The sequence below is a fragment of the Dromiciops gliroides genome, chromosome 3, assembly GCF_019393635.1.
Source record: "Dromiciops gliroides isolate mDroGli1 chromosome 3, mDroGli1.pri, whole genome shotgun sequence".
NCBI classification, from domain to species: domain Eukaryota; kingdom Metazoa; phylum Chordata; class Mammalia; order Microbiotheria; family Microbiotheriidae; genus Dromiciops; species Dromiciops gliroides.
This window is the reverse complement of record NC_057863.1, coordinates 400,446,972-400,472,365: the sequence shown is the minus strand read 5'-3', so window position 1 is coordinate 400,472,365 and position 25,394 is coordinate 400,446,972. Positions and strand designations below refer to the sequence as shown.

General features: G+C 39.1%; 1 protein-coding gene across 1 annotated transcript; it reads left to right on the top strand.

Moving 5' to 3' along the window:
* The first annotated feature begins 1,544 nt into the window (after positions 1–1,544).
* On the top strand, positions 1,545–25,108 carry LOC122747678 (DET1- and DDB1-associated protein 1-like). The gene is made up of 4 exons (XM_043993571.1): positions 1,545–1,788; positions 1,824–1,907; positions 2,528–2,634; positions 24,959–25,108. Exons 1-4 carry the CDS (start codon positions 1,545–1,547, stop codon positions 25,106–25,108), a joined length of 585 nt encoding a protein of 194 aa, XP_043849506.1.
* The last annotated feature ends 286 nt before the right edge of the window (positions 25,109–25,394 follow it).

The window sequence follows — 25,394 nt, the reverse complement described above, 5'->3', positions numbered from 1 at the left end:
AGAATCAGAGGCTCCTAAAGGAAAGTATGAGAATAAGTATTATTTAAGTGCCTGCTATCTGCCAGGCACTTCACAAGTGTAAAAGTAAGCACTTTATAAATGTTATCTCATTTGATCCTTGCAACAATCCTGTGAGGTATGTGGTATTATTATCCTTATCTTACAGTTGAGGAAACTGAAGCAGTCAGCAATTAAGTGACTTGGCCAGGGTCACACAACTAGTATCTCCAGCTAGATTCTAATTCAGGTCTTCCTGACTACTGGCCCAACACTCTAACCACTGTGCACCTAGCTGTCTCAAGGTCAGGACCCAAGAGACTATTGATTCCAATCTCTTGATTTATTTTTTTAAATTCAAGTTTTATTGATATATTTTATTCTTATATCATAAACAGTTACATATTACCCCTACCCTGCTATGAGCAGCTTTTTTTTTCTTTTTGAATAGAATTTTATTTTCCAAAATATATGTAAAAACAAATTTTAACATCAATTTTTAAAAAAAAATTGTTCCAACTTCTCTTCCTCCTCCATTCCCACTCCCCACCCACTAGAACTCAAGCATTTCAAAATAAGTTATACATGAGTAGTCATGGAAAACATTCCCACATTAGCTAGGTTGGGCCGGTGCTCTGTCCACTGTGCCATCTAGCTACCCCTGGAAAAACATTTTTTAAAAAAAATTTTTCTCTTTGACAATTCCTCAGTCTGAAGTTTTGGGAGTTTTTTGACTGTTTTCTCTCACAATTAGTAGCTTTTAAGAAAATAAAGCAAGAGCAGCTAGGTGGCACAGTGGATAATGCACTGGCCCTGGATTTCAGGAGGACCCGAGTTCAAATCCAGCCTCAGACACTTGATACTTACTAGCTGTGTGACCCTGGGCAAGTCACTTAACCCCAATTGCCTCACCAAAATAAATAAATAAAAATAAAATAAATTATTCTGGCACTGCTCAGGTTACTCTCTATCAGTTCATATAAATCTTCTTATCCTTTAGAAATCATCTCTTCCCTCATTTCTTACAGCACAATTGGATTCCATAACATTCATGTACCCTAGCTTATACAGTCAGTCTTCAGTTGACTCTCATCTATTTTTTTTGCTAGTACAAAAGGAAAAAAACTGCTATAAGTATTTTTTGTACATGTACTACCTTTCTCCTTTCTTTGATCTCATTTGGATATAAATCTAGCAGAAGAGGAAACTGAGTCCAAGAGAGGTTAAGAGTCTTTCCACAGGGTCCCTTAGTTAGCAAGTGTCTGATGTAGAATTTGAACCCAGCTCTACAGGACTCCAAGTCTGGCTCCTATCCACTTTGCACTACTCCAGTTTCACCTTCATCAGCAATCAAGGTAATTGGTTACCCAGGTTCTGATTTTTAAAAATCTTTTCCAGGATGGGGAGTTCACTACTTTTCAAGACAACATGATCCAATGTTGGCGAGCTCTATTGATAAGAACATTTCTCGTTAAATTAGATGGAAATATTTCTCGTGGAAGTTGTGCAGCCGGCAGTGGTGGCGGATGAGGAAGAGGCAGAGGAATATGCCATATTTTTCAAAAGGATTACCTGTCTACAACAAAAGCAATTTTAGCAGATTTCATGCTGATTCTGTGTGCAAAGCCTCGAATAGATGGCCTTCAGTCTATCTCCCTACAAGAGAACAGATTATTGTAACAGAAAAGACAAACATTCTTTTACGTTATCTTCATCAGCAATGGGACAAAAAGAATGCTGCAAAGAAGAGAGACCAGGAACGAGTAGAACTAGAAGGTGAGAGTTCCGAGCCCCGTCTGCCCTCCCCTCCCCCGCCCCATGCCCCGCCCCCCGAAAAATCGCCAGGACAGATAGCCAGGACATGAACGCAGACACTTTAGGACTCTTGCTTTCTGACAACTTGTTTGCAGGTGCTTTCTGTCTTGTTTCATCAGAGTATGTAAAGTCCCTTCCCTCTGAACTATGCAGCACAAACCACTTCTGACTTCGTAGGACCAATGTATTTATTTCCTTAATTTTCATTTACGTTGTAAAATGTATGAAGTGATGGTTTAAAAGCACGTCATTAGATGGTGTAGTATAACATTGGTAGATGCTTTTAAAAAAAATACATGGTAACTTTTTTTTTTTTGGTAGAGCAATGAGGGTTAAGTGACTTGCCCAGGGTCATCCAGCTAGTAAGTGTCAAGCGTCTGAGGCTGGATTTGAACTCAGGTCCTCCTGAATCCAGGGCAGTGCTTTATCCACTGTACCTCCTAGCTGCCTCCATGGTCACTTTAAACATATACACACACACACACACACACATATATATATATGTATGTATGTATATTTCTTCCTCTGTGCTCTTCCCATTATTGTTCCCAATTCTATCCTCTGGAGGTACATGAAACTAGCCTACCTTCTCTTCTCTTCCACTTTACAACTCTTAAAGTATTTTAAGTAATATACATGACTCACAAGTTGTCTCAATGAAAATAAACATTACAAATTGTTATAACCATTCCTTCTCTGACCTCTTGCGACCCAGTTTACTCTTCTGTGAATAATTTCCATTGGTCAACATTATTCAAGTGTAGCATGCAGGCTGAGCTATCTATCCCTCCAGAAATGGTCAGTGTAGATGCCTGTGGCATGGTAACTTCTGTATGTGTGAGCAATGCTACAATTGCACCTTAAGATTAAAATTGATTTCCTAACAGCTTCATCCTAAACCCTCAGGGTTTTAATCTCCCAAACCATTCTTGGGCAGTTGATTTTCTGAAGCTGAATCTAAGTCTTTAAAATACTAGATCCAGTCATAGGCCTTAGGTTCAAATGCCACATCTGATGCTTACTATTGTGGGGACCAAATTTAATATATGAAGAGTTAATTTGGTGGATCACCTAAATATTGTGGTCCTGGAGACAGTGAGGGACCTCTAGGTTTAAAGCTCCGAAACTGCCTTTTTAGGTATTTCTCCCAGGCCAATAAGAAAGGAGTCTTACAGCCTCTGTTCCACAGATGAATCAGGCTTTATTAGGGAGAATAAAGTAAACAGCAAAGGTTAAAGACAAGGAAATAGGGGAGAAGAAATATGGATAATCCTCCTAGCTCTAACCTAAGTCCATTCAAGAGAGCAGAGTAACTCACCACCTGGAGCTCGTAGCTTCAATGCATAGTTTACAGCCAGGCTTCTGCTCATGCCAATGGAGGGGAAGAAGAGAGTGAGCTCCAAAAGAATAGCCTCAGACTCCCCTCAGGGAACGTTTAATCTTCCTCCCCTAAAAGGTGAGGTCCTTCAAAAACTGCCTATAGAGAGAGGTTTCTCCTTCTGACCTCAGCAGTAAACTTCAGGCCAGGCCGGGTATGGCCCCTCCCAAATGAGTCAGCCAAATTCCAATAATTTTACCACACTATCTATGTTAGGTTGGACAGTATAATTATCATTCATACTCGCAAAAGTCTCAGGGAATTGTTAAGCTATTAATACTTAACCTAAAGGTATACTAAAGCTTTTGGACATACTGTATAATGCTTTAAGATTTGCAAAGCATGACCTTTGAGCTTCAAAATAACCCTTTAGTGTAGGTGCTATTACAATTACCATTTTACTGATGAGGAAACTGAGTCTGGAAGAGATTAAGTGACTTTGTCCAGGGTCACATAGCTATTGTCTGAGGAAGGATTTGAATTTAGAAGCCTAAGTGCAGTAGTCTATCTACTATTCCATCTAGCTGCAAGTTGCTTAACCTGTTTCTTCGTTAGTAAAATGAGAATATTGGATTAGATAGCCTTTGAAGCCCCTTTTCAGCTCCAGAAACTTGTTCCTGTGACCCATTTTTGCTCATTTTCACCTTGTTTGTTTCATTCTATTATTCTTGCCTATTTCAGGATTTTGAAATTCTGATTCTGTCGCCCAGGGCATAACCATCCTCCTCTTGACCTCCATCTTTGTTTAGTCTACAAAGTTAATAAGCATTCCATGTGCTATGAAATATGTTGTCTTCAAATGGAAGTTCTCAGGGGTTCAGGCTCTCCTTCTCTGTGTAGAGTCCTACAAATGCAGAGACCTCATTGTAATGCTATTCTTTAGGTCCATGCTGAGAAACAATGTTATAATAATTTATTAATTTAATTTTAATATTAATTTAACGTTCAACCTTTACAAAGTGTCTTCCTCATAATAAGTGTGTAAGGCAGGTAAATAAGGTATTATCTCCATTTTACATATGAATAAACTAACACTCAGAGAAATTAGCTGACATATGCAATCTGAAGTAGAATTCACATGCAGGATTTCTGACTCTAAGGTCAACAGAATTCCTTCCACTACATTAGGAAATGAAACAAAGTCATAAAATTATCATTTCTCTGAAGCTGAAAGGAAACCCAGAGACCACCTAATCCAATTCTATCACCTTCTAGATGGGGATATGAAAGCCCAAGATAGTTCAGTAACATGCCTGAGGTTACTCAGACAGTTATCATGGGTAGTACAGGCCCTCTGACTTCCAGGCTAGGGCTTTTCCTACTCTGCCAAACTTCCTTTCCTTTTCAGCCCTTACAAATCTATGGAAGTAGCCAGTCTTGATTGACAAGCATAGGACTGGGAATCTGGAGAAATGGGTTCTAGTTTTAACTCTACCACAGATTTGCTTTGCTTTTTGAGCATGTGACCAAAATTATCTCTGCCTCATTTTTTTCATCTGTCAAATAGAGATAATAGTAGGATTGGAGGACTCTCAGAAATTACCTTGGAAATTATCTACTCCAATTCCCTTCCCTCCATTTTAACATGTCCTACTGTCTTCACAGGGCTGTTGCAAGGATTAATAAGGTCATGTAGTTGAAAATACCTTTGAAAAATATAAAATTTAAACAAATGTATGATTCAGCCCTTGTGGATGAAGAGCTCCCCTATCAATCACTCAGTTGAAAAAGAGGAACCTTAAAGTGAACTCCCAAGTCTTTTTCAACAATCCACCATAGATCATATGATGATAGGAAGAGCTCTCTAATCTAACCCCCTCATTTTTCAGATAAGGAAATTGAAGCTTAGTGAGGTTAAGTGATCCACCAATAGTCAAACAACTAGAAATTCTGAGGTGGTGCTTGGAACCCACTTCTTGCTGAGCCCATCTCTAGTGCTCCTTCCATTATCCAAGCTGTCTCCATGACCACCCCAGGAAGAGGAATGAACTACTTCCATGATTTAAGTCAGAGCCTGGGCTGGTGAAGCCATGGTGATTTGTTTTCCATATCAAACAACAACAACAACAACAACAAAAATCTGAAGATTATAAAATGCCATTTCACCTCCTCTTTCCTCCCCACCCCCACCCCATCCTCATGTCTTATTCCAGAAAATAAACTGTGGCTTGAAGGATTTCTTTTAAAAGATCATTTCCGCTCTAATTTTAAAAGGAAATTCCTTTCCAAACCAAGAACCTCAATGCTGAGTTTCAGCCTGCGGGGAGTTTTCCTGTGAATTTATTAGAAGCCACAGAAGTGCTGACAAAGCCATTTCCCCCCAGCCTCAGCCAGGCATTGCCAGTCCAGTCATTAGAGCCCGCTCAGTGCAGGTGATAGAGGGGGAACTTGGGTAAGAAAACCCAGGGGAAACACCAGGATCATAGCCCTTTTACAGAATCATAGACTCGTGGAATGTGAGCATTTCAAGGGACATTAGAGCTTAACCTATTCACTTCCTCACAAATGAAGAAACTGAGCCCCATGGAGGGTAAATGACTGGCCCAAGGTCACATAGTGAATTAGTGGGAAAGGTAGGATTTTTAAGATTGGCAGCTTATTTGACCTCTGCTCCCTTTGCAGTAGTGCAGTCAGGAAAAACCCACAGGGTCATTCAGAATAAGTGTTGAGAGGATTTTGGAGGTGGGCAAAATCCATAACAAGAGATGTGCATCTTTTAAAAACATTTCCTTGACCTTTATTTGCATTCCTAGCATTTGTGGGTGCAGTTCATATTTTTGTTCCACAAGGCACTCATAAACACAGAAGAAAGCCTCCTTAGGAGGAATAATTTCTACCATTTCAAAGGAAACTACCAAGAAATATTTTAAATGAAACAGACTAGGAAACTAAATTCACTTTCAGTGATATTAATATTGATGAAGATATTCCATATCCATCTCTCTGTCTCTATCCCCCGTCTCTCTCTTCACTTGTTTCTCTCTCTCTACCTCTCTCTCCCTGTCTCTCTCTACCTCCTCTCTCTGTGCTCTCTCTTTCTGATTTTCTGTATCTCTCTGAGTGTCTCTGTCTCTCTGGCTCCCTCTTTGCCTCTCTCTCTTCACCTCTCTCTTTCTCTCTCTTCTTCTCTCTCTGTGTCTCTGTGTTTCTATTTCTCTCTGTGTCTTTATCTCTCTTTTCCACCTCTCCTTTCCTACTTCTATCTTTACCACCAATCTTTCCATTTCTCTTTCTGTCTCTCTCTATCTCTCTGTCTCTATCTTTGTCTATCCCTCTCTGTCTCTGTCTCTCTCTCTGTGTCTCTCTTACACACACACACACACACACACACACACACACACACACACACACACACACACACACACACGCATACACACACACTTGACATATGGGGGAATCTGAGACCCAGAAAGATGATTTGCCTAAAGCTGAAGAGTTAGTCAACAAAGGCCCTAGATTCTTTCCACATGGGAATCTCAGTTTATGAAATGAGGCTCACTTAACCTGAAGAAGTAAGACATGCATTCAAAATTTCCAATACATCCTAGGCTTACCTGAAGAAATAAAAGAAGGCAGGAGTAAGCCCCTGGTGGTCCATGGTCCAACCACTCTGAATTCATCCAAATGAAGAAACATTTCTGAATTGCTCAGGCTCTTCTGGGGATTGAAAAAGTATGTGCAGCTTTTATACACATCACCACAACAGGAGGTTGTAAATTAAGGAAAGTATCCCTTTATTCTTGGGCTTCAGGCTTCCCTAAACTCCTTCCTGGCACAAAGCAATCAGCATTGTTCAGTCGTTAAGTCTCTATAGACTTTCCCATCTCAGTTTCAATGCCTTAAGAAAAATCCACTGCCTCTGAACAGAGCTTTTCATTTTCTAGCTTCCTTTCATATCCATTATCCAAGCTGATCATCACAGCACATTGTGAGAAAGGTTGTCCAAGAATTATGAATTCTGGTTTTCAGAAGAGGAAACTGAGGGTCAGAAAGACATCATGGCTATAAAGTGGACTGCCATGTTTAAGAAAAAGGATCTCTGGATTTACCGAGTGTCCATAACTTGATTGCTTGCTTGCTTGCATCATTGAAAGCACAAAACCTTTTCATTTTCATTAGCTACTTATCTGAGCCTTATCAAAAATCCAGCTGCTCCATGAAATCTTTTCTGACTGACCCCTCCAGATAATCACATTTACCTCTTTTATCAACTGCTCTAAATTGTCTTCATCACTCCTAGAGTCAACTAGAGAATACACAGAATGTCTGAATTGAAAAGTACACTAATCCAATCTCCTCATTTTAGAGGAGAGGACAATGGTAAAGTGACTTGCCCAGGATCACACAGCAAGTCAGGAAGTAAAACCAGAACCGGACTAAGTCTAATACTCTTCCCACTATGACACAATGCTTCTGACTTCTTCTTCTTCTTTTTCATTTTCTTTTCTTTTTTTGAATAAGGTCTATGATATATTATGGGAAACTTCCTGTAAGAACTTTCCTCTACAATGCAGATCAGGAAGTTTCTGTGCAATTTCTAGCTGTAACAGAATTGTTGAGTTCCAAAGAGAAGTCAAATGATTAACTCAGGTTTATACTGCCAGACATGTCAGTAGGAGACTTGAACCCAGGTCTTCCCGACTCTGAGACAAGATCACGACTCACTTCCCCATGTGGCCTCCATCTGTGTCTTTCTCTGAATCATACTTTTTATTCTATAAATTATTCTTCTATGTCAACCTTGTCTCCCCAGAGAGACTATAGACTTCCCAAGGACAAAGACTTTGTCTTTTCCTTCCTTCCTGTCAATCACAATGCCTAACAAAAGACTGAACATTTCCAGGGCTAGATGAAGTGCTACCTTCTCCAAAAAGCCTTTCCTGATGGTTACATATGCTCTCTCCCTTCTCACATCTTACGTGTAACTCAATTTGGATTGGGCCTATGCACTTATAATGTCACAAATTTATTATTATTTTATTATTTATTTATTATATTTGTCATTCATTCTGGTAGATTATAGTACGAAGCTCTGTGCTAAGATCTAGCAAATGAGGGGGGAAAAAAGAGACAGTCTCTGCCTTCAGGGAGTTTGCAATCTAATTAGGGAACCCTGTAACTATCTTATTGAAACCCTGTTATTTTCATCACCTATCAAAGGTGTTTTAAACTAGTGGGTGATTAATAAATGAATGATATATGATATATGTATATATATATAAAATAATACATGCTCAATAAATAATTTATTGATTGATGATTCTAATTCCTAAAATCAATACATATCACAGATGCACACTCCCAGCTAATCTGGAATGTCCCATTGTAAATCTATATTATCCCCCAAACCCAGTCCCTAGACCCAGTTTGATCCAGCATACCCTTGCACAATGAAACCTCCCTGTACCCTTGTTTCTAGTAAAGCTAGAATATAGAATATGATACACACACCACAAAATAAAATAAAATAAACCAATGACTTCAGGAGTCATTTATGAGGAGTGGGGGAGGGGTAGTTGATAGACCACTCAGCATAGAAGTATGCTGACACTGATTTCAGCAACAGCAAAAGCGGTTAAATGTTTTACTGGCATTTGGCAGGAAAATGATTGCTGTACACTCCACTTTGCCCACAGATTTCAATACAGAATAATTTCCCCAGCAAAAGTCATGTAAATGGATTTGTAGAAAAAGGCAGAGATGGAGAGAGATGGGAGTTTGCAGACATTGAATTCAATACCAAATAATCTAATATACCCAATTTTATTTTTTTGCCTTTGATGTCTGCAAGCAAATCATTTACACTTTATTCTGTCCATAGATCTCAATGCAAAATGACTTTCATGGCCATAAATAAATACATTAACTGGATAAATCGTCCCCAGTCAAAATAAAGCACCAGAGAGAAGTTCACTTTGCTACTGTGTGATTTACAAGCAGCAAATTCAGTTATTCTGTGCTGACCCCAGGCTGTTGTCAGCTCTTATAATTCTAAGAGACCTCAAGAATGTGAGGGGTGGGTCAGGGGAGCCTGGGAGGGGTGGAAGCAGAAGAAAGAGGAATCAACCCAGGGCTAATAAACAAGGAAACAGTGTTCACCACATAAGCTGTACTAAGGTCTGGGGTTCTTGATTCCCCCAAGATGCCTATGGCCATAGTCTGTTCTTTTATTCTGCTCTCTAAATTGGCCACCCACTCTAATACATCAAAAGGACAGGCCTCCAAGCCTAAAACTTTTCTGTCACAGAAGCTTTGGATTAAAGGGAGAAATACCTCCCTTCTTTGATGAGAGTAAAAAGAAGATAGATTAGTCTTTACATCACTGGGTTGGCATTTCATATAAAAGGCCTCTTTGGGAAGTATCCAAATTATGGTATCTGTGTTTATATCGGCCCTTTGGTGCTTCTGGGAGGGTTTGAGTTTCCAAACAATTGAAGGCTCATGACCAGATATCCACATGTTCTAATGAACAAGGCTGGTTTCATCTACGTAGAGTAAGGCTAATGAAGAATTGTAGATCTGGAAGGAACAGATCAATCAACAAGCATTAAGCTCCTACTATAAAGATAGGAAATGTGCTCAATCTTGGGAATATCAACAAAAGCAAGGAAGGCCCTGCTCTCAAGAATCTTATATTCTACTGAAGGTGGGGTGCAATGTGTTGACAGATAAATAAAAACAAGAAATATATAAAATAAATCTAAATAAACTGTGAGAAGCACTAACATCTGGAGAAATCAGGAAATACTTCATGAAGAAAGTAACAGTTAAGCTGAACTTTTAATGTATCTAAGGACTCCAAGAGCTGGAGGTAAGGAAAAAGAATATCCCAGGTACTGAAGCTTCTTAAGCAGCAGATTTTTATGGTCAGACCTTTGCCTTAGGCATACAAATCTGGCAGATATGTAGAGGATAGGGTGAAGGGGTGAGACACTTGAAGGAAAGAGAAGTGAAGGGGGTAATTACAAAAGCCCAGGCAAGAAATGATGAAGGTTTAAACTGTGGTGGCTGTGGGGTACAAGTGAATAAAAGGGGACAGAAGCAAGTGACATTACTGAAGCAGAATGGACAAGATTTGGAAACTGATTAAATATGGGGGAATGGAAAGAGGGTGACAGTGGAGAGTTAAAAGAGACTTATTAGTTGTGAACCTTAGTGACCAAAAAAATGTTGGTCACTTTGACATAAATAGGGAAATTAAAAGAAGAGATGATCTTGGAAAGTTGAATAACTAATTTGGTTTTGAGCAAATTGACTTTGTTTATGGTACACCCAGGTGGAGACGTTAAGATGGAAGCTGGAGATGTAGGACTAGAATTTAGGAGAGGTGTAAAGGCTCTATATGCATATTTGAGAGTCATCTACACAGATATGCTAGTTGAATCCATAAAAGCTGATGAGACTGCCAAGGGAGAAAATGTGTGTACAGAAAAAAGAAGGCCCAAGACACAGCCTTCAATAACCTAGTCCTAACCCCTATGAGGTCCAGAGAAGTAATTGGCACAAACTTAAGCAGCTTTTTCATAGAGAGACAAGGATAGAATCCAAGATCTTCTGACTTCTTATTCTGCTCTAGACCTACACGATATAATTTAAGAGGTACTAGTAACACTTCTCCAGGCAAAAACAAAAACAAAAACTTCCTCTTCACTAGCTGGCATAAATTCCACCATTAGAGCTAACAAAATTAGAAAGAAAGGGGAAAAAAAAAAAGTCCTTTAAGTAAGAATATTGTTTCCTGGTAAAATAAAAGTCCTCCTTGGGAAAGTTAACTCATTGAGTTGTCAGAGATTTACAAACCATATTCAAGATCCTAGGGAATAAGATGAAAGGCAACATTAATTAAAGAGTAAGGGTAATAAGAAAATCTAGATGAGAGCTGGAGATAAAAGAGGAAAGAGAGATGGTCAGAGAACATTGGATATTTTGGGAAAGAAACACTGGAAAGGGGCAAAGGAGGAGGGAGAAACTGAAGGTCACCAAAAACATGCCTTCCGAGCAAGGCCAAGGTCTAGTTCTCCTATTGAATTGGAGTCTCTGATATCATTCCTCAAATGGCCCTAAAAATCATAATCATTGTATTATTTTATATACTTTACAATTCATGACTTCCAGTTTTTAATTATAGGAAGGAAGGAAGGATTTATTAAGTAATTACTATATGTCAAGCACTACTGCCATGTACTTGGGATACAAATAGAAAAGGAAGACATACCTTGTTTTCAATTCTAATGGGGGAACCAGTATAGATGGAAGATTTCAGCTACAAGGCAAATGGGAAGGTCCTATGGTCGTTAGGGAGCAGTGACAAAATAGATGGTAATGCTTCCTCATTCATTTTTTGTTTTTTGTTTTGTTTTGTTTTTTGTGGGGCAATGGGGGTTGTGAATTGCCCAGGGTCACACAGCTAGTAAGTGCCAAGTGTCTGGCCGGATTTGAACTCAGGTCCTCCTGAATCCAGGGCCAGTGCTTTATCCACTGTGCCACCTAGCTGCCCCCAATGCTTCCTCTTCAATGCCATTTCCATTGATAAAACCATATCAGTTTCTGATATTGAAGCATTTGACAGTGCTGACTTCAGTGGTAAGAATTGTATTTTCTGAAACTTTAGTAGCTATGGATGTACAACCTATAGAAGTAAGGATGTATAGTAATACATAGCTACCTCTGCCAAAACAGACATTCCAACCGAAGCTACAGATTCTTCTAGTCCTGGGCATTAGTCTAAAGTTCTCTTGGACCCTCCCAGAAGCACCTGAATTCCAGAAATACCAACCTAAAGGACACAAATCTTATAGTTTTAGGTGTTCTACCTATTCTCTTTCTCTAAATGTATTCCCTGCCTTTGGTCAAGAGATTTGGTTGCTGATGCAAAGTCATTGGGGAGAAAACAGTGCTATTATGAAGTGTAATTTATATACAAGGGCATCTAAGTATCACGGGATAAAGTACTCGGCCTGGATTCAGGAAGATTCATCTTCCTCAGTTCAAATCTGGCCTCAGACACAATAGCTGTGTGACCCTGGGCAAGTCACTCAACTGTTTGCTCAGTTCTTCATATATAAAATGGGGCAGAGAAGGAAATGGCAATCCAGTAACTCTTCCAAGAAAACTCCAAATGAGGTATGGAGAGTCAGACACAAATGAAAAACAATTGCACAAAAACAATTTATACATGTGTGTTATCAAGAGTAGGTAGTTCTCTACATGCATTCTTGTGGTAGAAAAATTGATGACAGTGCAGGTAAGTGGCCTATGTAAGGCAAGGCTCTCAGACTATGATCTGAGGCAGAATGTACAATACTATGATATTGTTTGGTGAGAGGTATAAAAGAATGAACTAATTTCCCATGTTCCTACAACTACAAAATAAAACTGACTTAACAATGGTGAAATGGTAAATACATTAGAAACAGGAGGGGGGGATGGTAATAGGTTAGAATCTTTACCTTTGGACAAAAATTAGAAGCGATCTTTTTTCACTGTTTCTTTTTTTTTTTTTTGCAACAAACATTTATTTTATTTTTTCCAGTTACATGTAAGAGTTGTTTTCAATATTCCTTTCCATAAGATTTAGAGTACCAAATTTTTCTCCCTCCCTCCCTTTCCTCTCCCCTCCACAAGACATCAACCAGGTTATATATGTACAATCCACTAGTGCTCTTTTTATCAGTTCTTTCTATGGGGGGTGGAAAGTATGCTTCATCATTAGTCCCTTGAGATTGTCTTGGATCATTGTATTGATGAGAGTAAAGTCATTCACAATTGCTCATCAAACAATACTTCTGTCACTATGCACAATGTTTCACTCTTCCTTACATATAGACCTCACAAAACTTTGGGGTAGGACCTTTAGTAGAAAGAATAGGAGAGGGGACAGTTAGGTGGCACAGTGGATAAAACACCAGCCCTGGATTCAGGAGAACCTGATTTCAAATCCAGTCTCAGACACTTGACATACTTACTAGCTGTGTGACATTGGGCAAGTCACTTAACCCTCATTGCCCCACCAAAAGAAAGAAAGAAAGAATAAGAGAATATAAACACAGAAGTGAAGGAGCTGAGTCATGGGGATCTTTGGGGATTTTTGTAAAAGAGTTTATATACTGTGAACTATTAGGGGATGGGTTCTATTTGTAGTAGAAAAAAGGGGGAATGGGAAGCATTTTAGGATCAGAAGGAACTTAGAGACTCTTACAGATTTTATTTGTATGGAGGAATAGACAATTAAAATGAAGGCAGGGGACTTCCGGGGCAGAGCCAAGATGGCGGAGGAAAGGCAGTGAGTTCCCAAACTCATGACAGGATCACTCCAAAAAACATCCAAATAAGGCCATAGGAAAATGCCCAGAGCAGCAAAACTCACAAAAGAATGTGCTGAAATCATCTTCTAACCAAGAACAGCTTGGAAGGTCAGAAGGAGGGAGCTTGCTGTGCTGATAAAGGAGTTGGGCCCAACCCCACAGTCACCCTGACACAGATCCAGTCTCAGGAAGTCCCCACCAGAGAAGGAGACCGCCAGAGCCTATGAATCAACTGAAGCACTAGTGTCATCGGGAACTAAGCTCACAGTCTGGTGAGAGGGCTGAGCCCTGGGCAGGGGAGAGACTACAGGGGTCTATGCTGGTGCTAAGGCAGAACTTGGATTTTACACCCCTACTGAGAACCAGGTGGTAGGCTCAAGTAGAAGTGGCCTAGGTGGGGGAGGGGCACAGGCTCGTTGGAGCTAACAACCACAACACACAAAGCTGGTTGATTGGCAAGTTGGTCTGGGGTCATCTAAGGACCAGGAAACAGGCCAGGCAAGGGAAGAACCTGATTCTCCTTAAATCATACCACTTGGGACTTCTTAAGCTTGGAATACTGCAGCCTGGAAACAGTGCCCCACTTTAAGAAGTTAAAAGTCTAGTAAAAGAAAGGCAAGATGAGCCGACAGAGGAAGGTGAAGACCATAGAAAGTTTCTTCAGTAAGAAGGAAGACCAAGGGGCACCCTCAGAGGAAGATGTCAACATCAGGGCTCCTATGTCTAAAGCTTCCAAGAAAAATATGAATTGGTCTCAGGCCACAGAGGTGCTCAAAAAGGACTTTGAAGATAAAGTTAGAGAGGTAGAGGAAAAAATGGAAAGAGAAATGAGGGTGATGCAGGAAAGACATGAGAAAAAAGTCAACAGCTTGAAAAGTCAAATGGAAAAGGAGGTACAAAAGCTCTCTGATGAAAATAACTGCCTAAGAATTAGGATTGAACAAATGGAATCCAGTGACTCTATGAGAAACCAAGACACAATAAAGCAAATCCAAATGAATAAAAAAATAGAGGGCAATGTGAAATATCTTCTGGGAAAAATTGTTGACCTGGAAAATAGGTCCAGGAGAGATAATTTGAAAATTATTGGTCTACCTGAAAACCATGATCAAGGAAAGAGCTTAGACACCATCTTCCAAGATATTCTCAGGGAAAATTGCCCTGAAATTCTGGAAGAAGAAGCTAAAATAGAAATTGAAAGAATCCACTGATCACCTCCAGAAAGAGATCCCAAAAAGAAAACTCCTAGGAATATTATAGCCAAATTCCAGAGCTCTCAGGTCAAGGAGAAAATATTGCAAGCTGCCAAAAAGAAAGAATTCAAGTACTGTGAAGCCCCAGTCAGGATAGCATGAGATCTAGCAGCTTCTACATTAAAGGACCAGAGGGCATGGAATATGATATTCCAAAGAGCAAAGGAAATGGGATTACAACCAAGAATCACCTACCCAGCAAAACTTAGCATAATCTTTCAGCAGAAAAAAATGGTACTTTAATGAAAAAGAAGACTTTCAGATATTTGTGATGAAAAGACCTGAACTGAATGGCAAATTTGACTTTCAAATACAAGACCCTAGAGAACCATAAAAAAAAATTGGAGCTGGGGGACATACCTGGGGTCATACAGTGGGCGACTGTCTTGTATCTGAGGCCCAGTTTTGGCTGGGATCCCCCTGGGTCCAGGGGTGATTATTTGTCCACTGTGTCACTTAGCTAGATGATAACATCTTTAGGGTTAAATTGAGGGGTGAGGGGAATTCACTGGGGAACGGGGAAGGGCAGAAGTGAAATCCTACATGAAAGTAACAGGAAAAGGCTTATGGAGTGGGGGAAGAGATGGGAGAGGAGCAGGGCGGTAAATTAATTTTACACTCATCAGAAAAGGCTCAAAGACCTTAAACTCATCAGAGCTGCCTCAAGGAGGGACTAACAGACACACCCAACTGGGTGGAGTAATCTATTTAATCTGGGCAGTAAATGAGCCTAACATTGGCTCAAAGACCTCAATCTCATTAGAACTGGCTCAAGGAGGGAATATGTACACACTCATTTGGGTGGAGTAATCTCTCTAACCCTGCAGGAAAATATATGGGGAAGGGGATAAAGAGAGAGGGGCAAAAGAAGGAAGGGCAGAGTGGGGGAGGGGACAGACAGAAGCAAATCCCTTTCAAAGAGTGATAGGATGAAAGAAGATAGATAATAGAATAAATATCATGGGGAAGGGAATAGGATGGAAGAGAAAATGTCAACAATAGTAATCATGAAAAAGAGAAAAGGGGGAAAAATTGTACAAAAAATATTTATAGCAACTTTTGGTGGAGGCTAAGAATTGAGGATCAAGGGAATGTCCATCAATTGAGGAATGATGGAAACAGCTGTGTTATATGATTGTAGTGAAATGGACTTGTGCTACAGGAAATGACAAAGAGGATGATACCCGAAAAACCTGGAAAGACTAATGAATATTGATGTATAGTGAAGTGAGCAGAGCTGAGAGGACATTGTCCATAGTGACAGCAGTATTGTTCAATGAGTAATTGTGAATGACTTAACTACTCTCAGCAATGCAATGATCCAAGACAATCCCAAGGAACTAATGAGGAAGCTTACTATCCACCCCCATAGAAAGAACTGATAAAAAGAACACTTGTGGATTGTACATATATAACCTGATTGGGATCTTGTGGAGGGGGGAGAAAAGGGAGGGAGGGAGAAAAATGTGGAACTCTAAATCTTATGAAAATGAATATTGAAAACTACCCTTACATGTAAATGGAAAATAAAATAAATGTTTGTTGCAAAAAATAAAATGAAGGCAGAAGGGGTGTAAATTCTGCTGCTTTACAAAAAACGGTACACTGGTCCATGGTAGTTTGGATTTCTAAGCATAAAGAAACAATAAAATAATTGTTTCTGTTTGAGACTGGATTAATATAACCCTATGAAAACAGTGATTTAAAGTGGGGGAAGTAAAAGGAAGAGATAGGTGACCACAAGAAAACACCTCCAGGCATCCAGGATTTTCAGGAATTCATTGTTTGTGAATCTTTGTGTGTGTGTGTGTGTGTGTGTGTGTGTGTGTGTGTGTGTGTGTGTGTGTGTTTGTGTGTGTACATGTTGTGGGTATCTTCCTTGTGGTACCCTCCTTTCTGGGGTATGTATAACATTGTGCTGATCTATGATACAATGAACTTATCCCTTGGATTGAGCAAAGGCTACATTCCTGTTCTCATAGATGATAAATAAAAACTTGATTGATTTATCAATGTATATTTACCAGAAGTCCTCCCTAGTCCCACCCTACAGGGAATGTTAAAGTTTCTGAGTAATTTTTCACTTTCCAGATGACATTTCTTCCATATGTAACAAATCTTTACAATGTAGCCATTCAAATATCTGGCTTGTTTCTATAGTTTCTATAGTGACTTCCCAAGCTACCTGAGTCTCCAAAACCCACAGGAAACAAGAACCAATACCCACAACTAAGCTATTTTTTGGAACATTCATCACCATGCTTAGCCATGGAAGGTCAGGGATAGGATATTGGATGCATGAGGAGAAAAGTTTGCTTTGCATTGAGGAAAAGGATCATGCTTTTCAGCAGAGACACAGTTTAGATGGTCTTGAAGAATTCCTGGTATTATTATAATTTTCATTTAGCAAACCTGGGTAACAAGCAATTAAGATTATTTAAGTAGTGTAGAGCTAAAGTGGGTTTGGGGAGAAGGTAAAAGTCCTGATCCCTGTATTTTTTGAATGATCTTTGGCTCATGGTTTAATGGAAAGAGTTTTTGACTTAAAGGCAGGAGTTTTGGGTGCAGATTACAGCTCTAGTATTTACTAGCTGTAAGGGCTAGTTACTCAGGTTCAGTTTCTTCACCTATAAAATGAAAATGATGATATTTGCACTGCCTACCTCAAATTACGATTATAAAGAAAGTGTTTTGTAAACTCAAAAGGGCTAAGTAAATGTGAATTGCTATTATTTAATTAAGTTATATCTTATTATTACTCCTTCCTTAGGAATAAGCAGATTCAAATACTGAAAGAAATCACTCAACAAACATTCAACAAATTTTTATCAAAAACCTTCTATTTGCTCAGCCTTGTGGGGGAGAGAAGAAAAAGACATAACCTCTTCCCTGCAGGACATTCATTCTTTTGTGAAAATAAAAGGCAATTAAAGAACACATGAAACAAATAAAGAACAATATAATTGAAGATAAAGAGCTACACGGGGCATACAGAAGTAAGCACTCTCTAAGGACTAGAGTTGTCCAAGATATCAGAAGATTGTAATGAGACATCTTCTTGCCTACACCTTGATGCCATCTGTTTTTTCACTGGATAGCACTAAAGAATGGTTCAGAAGCATTCTATCTCCTTCTAACCAGAGTACAGCCTACAAAAAGTACTCAAAACAATTAAAGTTCACTTCAAGCCTCACCTCCTCCAGTGAGTCTTTCAATTACCACCACCACCACCACCACCACCACCACCACCACCACCAACAACAACAACAACAACAACAACAATTAGAATTTACATAGTATTTTAAGGTTTTCAGAGTGCTTTACAAACATTAATTCATGTTATCTTCACAACCACCCTAGGAACTAGATGCTATTACTAACCTCATTTTACAGATGAGGAAACTGAGATAGAGTGGTTAAGTGACTTTCCCAGGATCATAAATTTAGTGACTGTCTGAGACCAAATTTAATTTAGGTCTTTCAGACTCCAATTCCACCACACCACAAATTAGCTGCTTCTAACAATTCCAGACCATTTTGAATTCTCCTTTCTCTGAATTCCTGCTGTACTTATACTCTATGATATTCATCTGATATATCATATATTACCTCATATTCTTCTATTTTGTGGACATGAATCTTGTTTCTTTAACTAGACAGAGATCTCTTCAAGAGTTGGAGTCATGGGTTTTCTTTTATCCAATCACAGTATCCAGCACAGGTGAGGGTCCTTAATTGCTCAATAAAATATTTGTCAACTGATAGAAGAAACCAAAATACCTGCAAGGCTCCACAGTACAGACAAATATATTACTCTTCATATTAAATGCTGTGCTCCCATCTCCTTAAACCCCACATTCACACTGCCCCATCTGCCTATTTAGCAGCAAAAAGGGAACATCTGTTAGCAACTGGATGCTGTCCCTGGCTGTAGTGCTGATTTGAATCATTGCTCCCAGCTTTGCCCCTGCCCCATGTCCAGGTGCTGAGAGTATATCCTCTCCCATGTCCTATTTCCTGCCTTCCCCAGACATTTGGGTTGGGGCTTCTCTGTGTGCTGCTGATGAAACTCCCTAATCTTAAACTATTCCTTGTAAAATTTTCTGTATAGTACCATTTGTAAACAATCAAATAATACCACCATCCCAACATCTGTTGGCAATCCCAAATTTCCCATATCTCATATTTGTCTCTTTGCTTTACCTACACATAGCTAGCCCATTCCTACAGATAGATTTCAGAGAACACAAATGTTGAAGTGCAAAGCATAACATATGGAGTGACTTGCCAAATTTGTGACAATTTTAACTCATATATCACTGAATTCAGTTACTAAGTTATGGTAAATGCCCTCAGTATCTATCATATAAAGCCCAGAAAATTCTGTGTGCCAGAAAGTATATGTGGTCCAGAACTAACTGCAAAATTCTTTGTTCTGTAATGATCTTTTTGTGCTGCCTCCTCTGCTACTGTATTCACCTTATTACTTGCTGGATAGCTCATGTCACCACTTTATAGGTAGCCTTCCTAGTTAACAAAGACTGAAAGAGATTTGCTAAGTCTTCTGAATCTCTGTTATAATTTACCAGACACTTTCATGTGGAGAATTTATATACAACCTATAGTCTATAACACTGCATTACTTAGGCTTCTGGTCTCACATGTATTAGGTTCAATCTTGGAAAGCATTTTTAAAAAATTTATATGATGCATGCCCTCACACTGGATTTCCCCAGGGAACATCTGAATTTAACTCATTTCTTGTTATCAAACAGGTATCCTCTAGTAAGTAATAATATAACAAGGCATGGACCACAGAACAAGATTAATATGCAAAACAAACTGATGAATCAACAAGCATTTAATGTGTTCTCTATATTCCAGGCACTGTGCTCAGCAGTGGGGATGCTAGGATAAGATGACATAATCTCTGCCCTCAGTGAGCTAATTTTCTGTGGAGAATGCAGCATGGGCACAAATAAGTACATAAAAATATAGAGGAAATAAAAAAAAATAGAATTGATTTTTACCCAATCCCATAAAGGGTCAAGAAATATATCCCTCTCTTTTGTTTCTTCACCTTCCCAAGGCACCTATACCTCCAGTCTAGCACTCATTGCCTTAGGATTAAAGACTCACAATGTGGGAGGTTTAACCTTGGGTTCACCAGTTAGTCAAACCTCAAAACCTCTGAATTTCAGTAGACAGAGAGATGGATGCATGGTTGGATGCATGGGTGCATGGATGCATGGACAGACAGAGAGATAGGGCATTTACTAAACAATTATTATGTGCAGGACATTGTATTATGTGCTAGAGATACCAAAAATCATACTAGATAATTTTTTGCCCTCAAGGAGCTTACATTTTGATGGGGAAAGACAATACTAAAAGAAACATGGGAAGTAGAGTTGGGGAGGAAGGGGAGGAGGTAGATACATACTCCATGGCATGACTGGAGATGTTTAGAGAATGTGGAGGATTGGCACTGATCAAGATAAGGCCAAAGTCAGTCTAGTGGAGCCCAGAGAGGTTACAGAGGCAGAGTCCAATACTTCCGTCATAAGATGCTGATGCATTTGTTCATAGGTATTTTAGCTAACCCCAAAAAACCACAATCAAGTATTCATAATGTCATAAACAATTTTATAAAGTCTAGCATCAACACCCCCCAAAATGAGCATTCATTTGATTATATCACCATATAACCTATTTTCTCAATCATTAATAAGTAAAGTAATTCATAAAGAGAGGATATCAGGGTCAAATAATGATGGGATAATCAGTGATAATTATGAGTTCCTTGAAGAGGTAATTTAACCTACTCCTTGATAAAGATTTCTTTCAAGCCCTGAAACTCAGTGGAAATGCTTTCTTTCTTCCCCTTATAGTAAGCCCAAAGCCTGATGATACTAGGTCTGCCCAAGTAGTTCTTGGTTCACATGGACTGGGTTCTATCTTTGATGGTCACTCTCAAAAATTTGTATATGAGGCCTGAACTCAGTTGAATACTGGGGTCACATAGCTTCATCCATAGGAGCCCAAATGCCATTTCAATTGCAACCATGTCTGCTATACCTCTTGGGATCTCTGCTAGATTTGCCTGTAATGTCAGAGGAATAGTCCCATACTTTTTCAAACCCTCTTCAAGAGGACTATAATAACTATAATCATCTCTGAGGTAGAGCCTTTCATCAAATAGTTAACTATTTTTGGAATGGACTCAAAAAATTAAAGCTACCACAAGCCTTTAAATCAATCTGTTTTTGAATATTCCCCTTTTTCCTAAGGGCTCCAAACTAACTCAACTACATGGATAGTCATGGTAAGGACTATATTATTTTCTTCTCCCACTTCTACCCCAATAATAAGTAAACTTCTTTTCTCATATCAGAATTTCATCTCATTTTCAGATGACTTAATTTCCAAGGCCTTAGTCAGAGGATCCTAGCTAAGAAGTTCTTTTTTGTTGTTCAGTCATTTCAGTTGTGTATAACTCTTCATGAACCCATTTGGGATTTTCTTGGGAAAGATATTGCAATGGTTTAATATTTCTTTTTTCTCCAGCTCATTTTACAGATGAGGAAACTGAGATGAACAGGGTTAAGTGACTTGCCCAGGATTACACAACTAGTAAGTATCTGAGTCCAGATTTGAACTCAGGAAGATAAGTCTTCTGACTCTAGGCCTGGTACTCTATTCACTGCACTCTACTTAGCTGCCCTAGGGAATTCTTGCCAACCTATCATTATTCCATGGTCAAAGATATCACAGAAGAAACAAACATGAAAGTAATAGCATAACCTATAAGACCTTGAACCACTTCTTTTCCCCAAATGAATTGTTTTTATATTCTCTTGCTTCCTAATAGCTTCTTCAGTTTACTCTCAAACCCAAGTCTACCCCCTTCTTTTCTTGTTTTGGCAATCACTAAGCTAAACTCTGGCCAATTCTGCAAAAAACAAATGCTCCTTTAATTGATACATTCATAATTTGATTAACCTTTTCCTATATATGTCTACCAATACTGCCTCTTCCCATCTTATAATTGCTTGTAATTACTGAAATTCATTGACTTAAGCAAGTGAAAATCAACTCTCTTGTAATCCTAACACTTTGATCACTGCATCACATTTCTGATAGAGGTACCAATCAGTAGCATAGACTCACTCTTAACATGACTGTAACTCCCAACAGGGTTCTTCTTTCAACCATCAAAAGAATGGCCCACCTGACATTATTTCTATCAATTCAATGCATATCCTTCTATTTCAAATATTTTTTCTTGTTTTTTTTTTTTGGGGGGGGTTGTTTTGTTTTGTTTGTTTTGTTTTGTGGGGCAATGAGGGTTAAGTGACTTGCCCAAGGTCACACAGCTAGTAAGTGTAAAGTGTTTGAGAACAGATTTGAATTCAGGTCCTCCTGAATCCAGGGCTTGTGCTTTATCCACTGTGCCACCTAGGTGCCCCCTCAAATTATTGTTTTTTCTTGTGAAACAAGATTGTTGGACTCTGGTTTCTTTCTTTTTTTGTTGTTTTGGTTTTTGTGAGGCAATTGGGGTTAAGTTACTTGCCTAGGGTCACACAGCTAGTTAAGTGTTAAGTGTCTGAGGCTGAATTTGAACTCAGGTCCTCCTGACTCCAGGGCCAGTGCTCTATCCACTGCGCCACCTAGCTGTCCCTGGACTCTGGTTTCTAATCCATTCTGCTATCCTCTTCATTTTTGTGGGTGAGTTCATCCTATTCACATTCACTGGTGTGATCAGTAATTGTGTTCTCTCTATCATATTCACATATACTTTTTCTCCCCTTTTTTTTCTCTTCTCCTTCTCTGTATGGATTTTTTCTTCTGGTTAATTCCTCCCTTAATCTACCCTCCCTTTTCTTCCCCCAATTCTGCTTAACCTCCTTTCCTTTTATTTCCCCATTGGGTAAGATGTATTTCCATATCCAACTCTGTGTATGTGTACTCTTTATTCCTTTTACTAGTTCACATGAGAGTGGTGTTCATGTTGCTTGCTTCCTGCTATTACACTCTCTTTGTTGCATAAGTTTTTCATTGTGAGATACTCACCTTATGTGAGATAATTGTCTTCATTCTTCCTTTCTGTTCTTCCCTCTTACAATTGCATTCTTCTCTTCTACTCTTTCCATTGTTCTTTTGAGATAAAAAAAAATAAGAGAATCACAGCCAGGCCTTCTATCTAATTAGACTCCTTCTATGACCCCAGGTAATAACAAACTTCCGAGCAGCTACATATGTCATCTCCCCCATATAAGTAGATAAACAGTTTAACTTTGTTTAGTATCTTGTAATTTCTTGCTCATGTTTACCTTTTTATGTTTCTCTTGACTCCAGTGTTTGTGTCTCAAATTCTCTACTTGTCTCATGTCTTTTGATCAGGAATTCTTAAAGTTATCTATTCTGAAGGTCCATTTTTACCCTGTAAAATTATACTCAGCTTTCCTGGGTAGATTATTCTTCACTGTAAACCTGGATTTGTAGTCTTCTGGGATATCCTATTCCAAACTCTTTTCTCTATTATTTTGGTGACTGTTAAATCTTGAGTGATCCTGACTATGGCTCCTTGGTGTTTGAATTCTGTCTTTCTGGCTTCTGGCAGTAGGGTTTTTTCCTCTTTATCTGAGAGTTCTGGATTTGGGCTATAATATTAGTAGGAGTTTTCATTTGGTGTTTTCTTTCAGGAAGTGAATGATGAATTCCTTCAATTTCTACACTGTCCTCTGGTTCTAATATACATGCACTGTTTTCTTTTATACTTCTTGAAATATTACACATAGGCTCTTTTTTAACTCATGGCTTTCAAGTAGTCCAATGATTCTTAAATTGGCTCTACTCGATTGGTTTTCCTTGTCAATTATTTTTCCTATGAAATACCTCACATTTTATATAAAAGTCTTTTGATTTTATTTTAGTATTTCTTGATGTCTCATATATTCATTGGCTTTCATTTGGCCAATTCTAATTTTCAGAGTTATTTTCTTCAGTAAGTTTTTGTACCTCATTTTCTAAGCTACTAATTCCTTTTTTTCTTATCTGTCTTCCCTAGCTCTTGCTTTCCCCCCCCCCATTTTTCTTTTTCTGCTCTCATTTGGTTTTAAAGTTGAATGCTTGATAAATTTGTGGACCAGATGCATTTCTCTTTTAGGCTTTGCTTGGGGATATTTTTAAGTTAGTCTCTTCTATGTTTGTGTCTTGAGCTTCACTATTGTCATGATAAATCTTTATTGTCAAGTAATTTTTGTGTTTGCTCATTCTTCCAGTTGTGGTAAAAATTATTTGTGGTATAGGCATCTTTTGAAGGACCTCCCCTTTTGGGGGAGAAAAGATTGAATGGTCCCTGAAGGGAGGTTAAAGGGCACTTCTGGAACACCAACTCTAGAGTGACTTCCAGAACTCAAGTTCACTCTCTCTGGCTGGTGACTGGGGTCCTGGTGGCGCACTGGCAACCTTAGACTGGCGGGCTATTCAGGTTGGTGAGTTACTTACTGAAAATCCTAAATTTCTTTGAACCAGTTTAAGCTAAGTTTAGAGTTAAGAGCATTTCTCTGTGTTTCTATTTTCCTATTTTGTTATCTTTGATTTTTATTAGTTTCACCTTTGTTGTTTAATTAATTCCCAAGTAATAAAATCGGGTCCTTTTGTGAACTAAAGCTTAGAGGCTCCTTTCTTATTGGCCGGGGAGAAATATCTAAAAAGGGCAGTTCAGAGGGGAGGTTAAACTTAAAGGGTCCCTCATATTTCCAGGACCCCTATATTAAGGCACCACCCAAATAACACTCCATATATCAAATTTTGGCCTTCATACAGTCTTCTTCTTGACTTTTAAATTTATGTAAGTGCTGAGTTCTGCACACTTTTGAGGTGATATATGGCCTGAGTTTCTGTCCTCATGTATTTCTACTGCTTTCTTAGCTTCAGCAGGAGGCCTATAAGCTTTCATAGTTCCCAAATTGGTGTGATCCAAGTCTGCTCCCAGTCTTCCTGGTCTGAGTTAAGTTCTTGACCCAGGTTTGGGCCTCTCAGCTTGTTTCTCATTGGGAGTTTTAATAGTCTTCAACTTGATTCAGGTATTACTGTTTCATAGAGAGACTAGAGATTCAGAGCTGTCAAATGAAACCCATTCCTGCAGTCAGTGCTTATTCAGGATCCCCTTGAATCACTTTATGCCTCGGCACTTTCTGCTCTAGTGCCTTGTTGCAAATCTCTTTCAGTCCTTGGGTGCTGACCTACCTCTGCTGCTGCTGCTGCTGCTGCTGCTGCTGCACACCCCTAGAGAGTCTCCTTCTCCAGTGTTCCTTTATTTCTCTATCCATCTCCTCAAGCTGCTGTGGGCTTGAAAAAGTATTCCCTGTGTTTCTTGAATTTTCTGATCAGAATTACATCTGGGGGCAGCTAGGTGGCTCAGTGGATAAAGCACCAACCCTGGATTCAGGAGGACCAGAGTTCAAATCCAGACTCAGACACTCAACACTTACTAGCTGTGTGACCCTGGGCAAGTCACTTAACCCTCATTGCCCTGCCAAAAAACAAAACAAAACAAAACAAAACAAAAAGAATTGCATCTAATGCACTTTTAGGTCCTTATTAAGGAGGTGTGGTAAGTGATGATCTAGTCTCTAATGC

Coding starts and splice junctions, on each gene's coding strand:
- LOC122747678 (XM_043993571.1), top strand. CDS start 1,545: ATGCCATATTTTTCAAAAGGATTACCTGTCTACAACAAAAGCAATTTT. Junction 1,789..1,823: donor AGAAGGTGAGAGTTCCGAGC/CCCGTCTGCCCT, acceptor CCCCATGCCCCG/CCCCCCGAAAAATCGCCAGG. Junction 2,635..24,958: donor GTGTAGATGCCTGTGGCATG/GTAACTTCTGTA, acceptor TTTCTGCTCTAG/TGCCTTGTTGCAAATCTCTT.